The following is a 3,893-nucleotide window of genomic DNA, read 5'->3' as shown; positions in this document are numbered from 1 at the left end:
CGGCGCACGGCCGTTGGTTTTGGCAAAGCTGCTGCTGGACGCAGCGCTTTGAGAATCTGTTCAAAGCCCTCAATTACTTTTCCCTTCCGCTCCTACATATTATGCCAAATTTTTACGTCCTCAACTCATAGGTTTATGTAATAGAAACAAATACCTGACCCACCTCGTGAGCTAGGAATCACTGCACCAAACACTGCTTCCCCCCTCCCAGCGCGGCAAGCCATACAGCTCCTAGCTCAGTGCTGCTGAGATTCAAAAGTTCCTCATTTTTTTTTCTGCACAATTAACTACCGTATGGACTGACTTTTCCAGTGCTACAATAGAGGGATATACAAACTATAGCACCGTCTGAAGCCCACTAGTGTCATCTGGGTGACCTCCTGCCCACAGCTGGGACTGAAGCTGTGCCCAGCCCCCAGAAACACCTCTGTGAGGTATGAACCACCAGCACGGTGCTGGCTGCAAAAACTACCATTCAGCATCTGCTGCCGCAGAAGTGCATGTGACAGTGTGGCTGCAGCCTGAGCAGTGAGGCCAGGAAGGCAGCACAACCCGCTGCCCAGCGCCAGGGTCAGGAAGGGGCCCAGAGCTGCCGCAGGTACTTCTGTGGTTTTCTGTTCTCACCTCCAGCTCCACGCTGTACCTCTGCTGACACAGTGGCTCCGGGCTGCTCTGAAAAGGCCCTCTGCATTGCTGCACGTAGTTCTCCAACTCTCCTACAGGGATTAAAAGCTTCAAGGATAACAAGCCTGGTTTTATAGCTTCTCTGCAGGCCTCACCCCAGCAGTGAAAGGGGAATGCTTCCCAGGGAACATGGACAAAGGCTGCAGCAAAGCAGTGACCTCTACGATAGCTGACCTACAGTTAAGACTGCTAATGCATCAGCGGTGTTAGAAACAAAGAAAACAACCTAGAACATTGAGGTTCTGTTCTCTGTGCTTCCATGGCCTTAAGCCTGTTCACAATTCTGTTCAATTACCTTGTGTTTTTTTTTTATTATTTTTCCTCCTGGTAATGCTCAGCAGGGTTACTACTTAGAACAGAGCAATATTTGTATCTCTTATAAAGAGCACCACATGCATTGTCCAGTTTGCCATTTGCCTTTCAGTGGCAGAGTCTACAGCGTGATTTCAGCAAAAATATCAAGGCTGTCTTCTGGGTCATCCCCAGGCTCCAACTCCTCGTTACGACGCTCTGCAGAGGGAAGCACATCCTGCACTCGAGCAGTCCTCCTTTTCCTTCTGCGGACATACACAGCACGAGCCTGCCCTGTGTCTGTGGAGGGCGAGCTGCTCACACCGCCCGCTGCTTCCAGGGCTGCCTCCAAGTGCTTGTAGAACCTAGGAAAGATCCGTGCAGTTATTTCTGTTCTTGCTCAGGATCTGAAAAACTACTCTGAGAAATGAATGTTTCTGTGATACAATCAAAACATATTAAGAAAACCATTACTAACGTTGCAACAGTCTAGTCAGCTCAGGAAGAAAATTAGAAATATGTATAAACGTGTCCTTGTGTACACCATGCCACTTGCTTGTTTAATGCTTGACTTGATTAGAAGTCAATCAGTTGCTAGATATACTCGTGTCCCATTAAGACTCAGTTAATCTCACATTTGCACAGTGGCACTGGTAATGAGGTGCAAGTTGGTCTTAGAACCCTCTGTGCCCTTTGGCTTTTCTGCCTATTTTGTTCCTTGCCTGAGAAGAACCATAAAGACTCCTGGAATGTATAACCTTCCACACTAAACTACTTTTACAGTTTCCACACTAATATTTCACTTTGGGAAACTACACAAAGCATGTAGTGGATTGAAGCATGCACTGCAATCCGAATACTGAACCGGTTCCTGAATTAGATCAGCAAATGCTGCTGTTATCATCAGATAAATTCTACTCAGCAGCAAACACAGCCTGCAAACTCATGCTGGTTACAGGTTTCTGCTTCAATAGTTTATAGTCTTCTGAACTTAAAAAAATTAACTGAAACTGTAATTTAGACTTCTGGGGTATGTTCTTTTAATTTATTTTTCTTTTTACGTAACATTTCCTATGCATTTTTCACTTTCAGATTTAGTTGTCACGGATAGGATTGGTGTTAGCTAACAAACCTGTCAATCCTCCTTGCATTTTCTTCCATTTTCTGATTAGCCACATGCACCAAAAATTCAATATATTCTTCAGAGACCATCAGTTTCCCCATGTGGCTCAATGGAACTTCCAAGCAATGAGCGCTCCGGACAGCCTAAAATAACACAAGCAAAGATTTCCCTAAAATAAGTTTTTTTAAATTATTATTGTTAATTTAAATCTTATGAAGGTTATTTAGGTAATACGAGCAATTCATTGCAAGGAGAAAACAAACAAATAAAATAATCAAAGTGACACCCACACAATTGCTTGGCTTGCTGACAGCTGAAGCAGAACATTACTCCTCTGCATTGCATGCCTCATGACAGCTGTGTTTCACATTACAATTCAGACTGATGCTCTTAAATACTTAGGCTAATGTGAATGAAGCATTCTTTTACATTCCTTATAGGTAAGTGATAAGTACTTACCATCATAATTTTTCCTCCTCTGCTAACTGTAATGCCAGAGTTCTTGAACCCAGACTCAATAGCTACTGAATGCTGCAAAACAAATAAATGTCTTTAACAAGTTGCATACCCTTTCACTGCAAGAAGTAATTTCCCCTAATGAATGCAGTAACAGTTCAACCATTTAAATGGTTTTGAGAACAAACCCACATCGTATCACAAATTTTGGCTGGTTTTCAAAGAACCGCAGTCGATGGCCTGTCTGATCCCAACCCATCAGTCCAGGCAGGACAGCCCTGTCTCTCCTGGCACTGTCTGATTGTGATGGCAGCCACATAGACAGTCACACAACACTTTCATAGGTAAAACTTCAGCAGTGCTGTAAGAGCAGCCAACCAACTCTCTTCTCCATGAATGCAGGAAGAAAACAATCAAGCACTGCTCTCCAGAGTCATTCTGGAACAGCAGAAGGCAGAGACACTGCTCCAGAGCCAGACCAGCAGCAATGTCTGAAAACACATCACTGAGCCACTGGGAGCAAACCCAAACTCACCAGCTAAAAGCCTGCTTCCAATGGGAAGGCTACACTGGAGGCTGTTCTCTAAAAAGTATATCAAAGAAGTACATCGTGTAAATTGAACACCATGTTTGCTCCATCAGCTCTTACTGCCCCAGCCATTAAACACATCTGGAGCTGCTTTCAAGTGCTGGAGCTGCCTCAGGAGCCAGAACTCCTGCATGTCCCAGAACAACCAGGTCAGGTCGTGCTTGCTGTGATTTTACCAGCAGCTGTGCGTCCTGCAGCTCCTGGCACAGCACATGGAGCACAAATGGCTCAAACTTGAACACGACGTTGCCGGTGGCGTTTTCCAGTGCTGCCATCTGAAAAACATACACAGTGTTTCAGTTAACACTGAAAATACGGTCTGTTAGTACCGAAGCTGTGAGAAGATCGTTAGAAATGCAGCAAGCGTGATCCAAGCAAACCCGTTCTTCCAGCCGCTTTCAATTTTTCATTGCTCATAACACACAAACAGTCCACAGAAGCCTGTAGTTCTATAAAAAACCCTCCTTCATTGTAAAACCCAGGGATTTCCCTCAGGCCCCGCCAGGCAGCAGCGAGCGTTTTTTGGGTTCTGAGCAGGGCACCTCGCTGCCGTCCCTGCGCCGTCCCACAGGCCTCACGGGCAGCCCGAAGGCAGCCGTTACTCCCCCCATTAGCAGCGCTGCTCGGCAGCGGCGCTTTGCGGTGGGATCGCTTCGCCCCAGCGCCGCTCCCCGCCCGGATCCCCGGCGGGCTCACAGCACCGCCGAGGCGCTGCACGGATCCCCGCGGGTCCCCCGCGCAGCGCCGCGC

The 3,893-nt window shown here is 46.7% G+C and overlaps 1 protein-coding gene across 1 annotated transcript; it reads right to left on the bottom strand.

Moving 5' to 3' along the window:
* Positions 1 to 918: 918 nt before the first annotated feature.
* On the bottom strand, positions 919 to 3,880 carry TYW3 (tRNA-yW synthesizing protein 3 homolog). Its single transcript, XM_010716011.2, has 5 exons — positions 3,840 to 3,880; positions 3,320 to 3,418; positions 2,558 to 2,629; positions 2,108 to 2,241; positions 919 to 1,340 (listed from the first exon to the last, which is right to left on the bottom strand). The coding sequence occupies exons 2-5, from the start codon at positions 3,416 to 3,418 to the stop codon at positions 1,118 to 1,120; spliced, it is 528 nt and encodes a 175-aa protein (XP_010714313.1). The 5' UTR covers positions 3,840 to 3,880; the 3' UTR covers positions 919 to 1,117.
* Between the last annotated feature and the right edge of the window lie 13 nt (positions 3,881 to 3,893).

The sequence above is a fragment of the Meleagris gallopavo genome, chromosome 10, assembly GCF_000146605.3.
Source record: "Meleagris gallopavo isolate NT-WF06-2002-E0010 breed Aviagen turkey brand Nicholas breeding stock chromosome 10, Turkey_5.1, whole genome shotgun sequence".
Taxonomy (NCBI): domain Eukaryota; kingdom Metazoa; phylum Chordata; class Aves; order Galliformes; family Phasianidae; genus Meleagris; species Meleagris gallopavo.
This window is presented reverse-complemented; position numbering and strand designations above follow the sequence as displayed.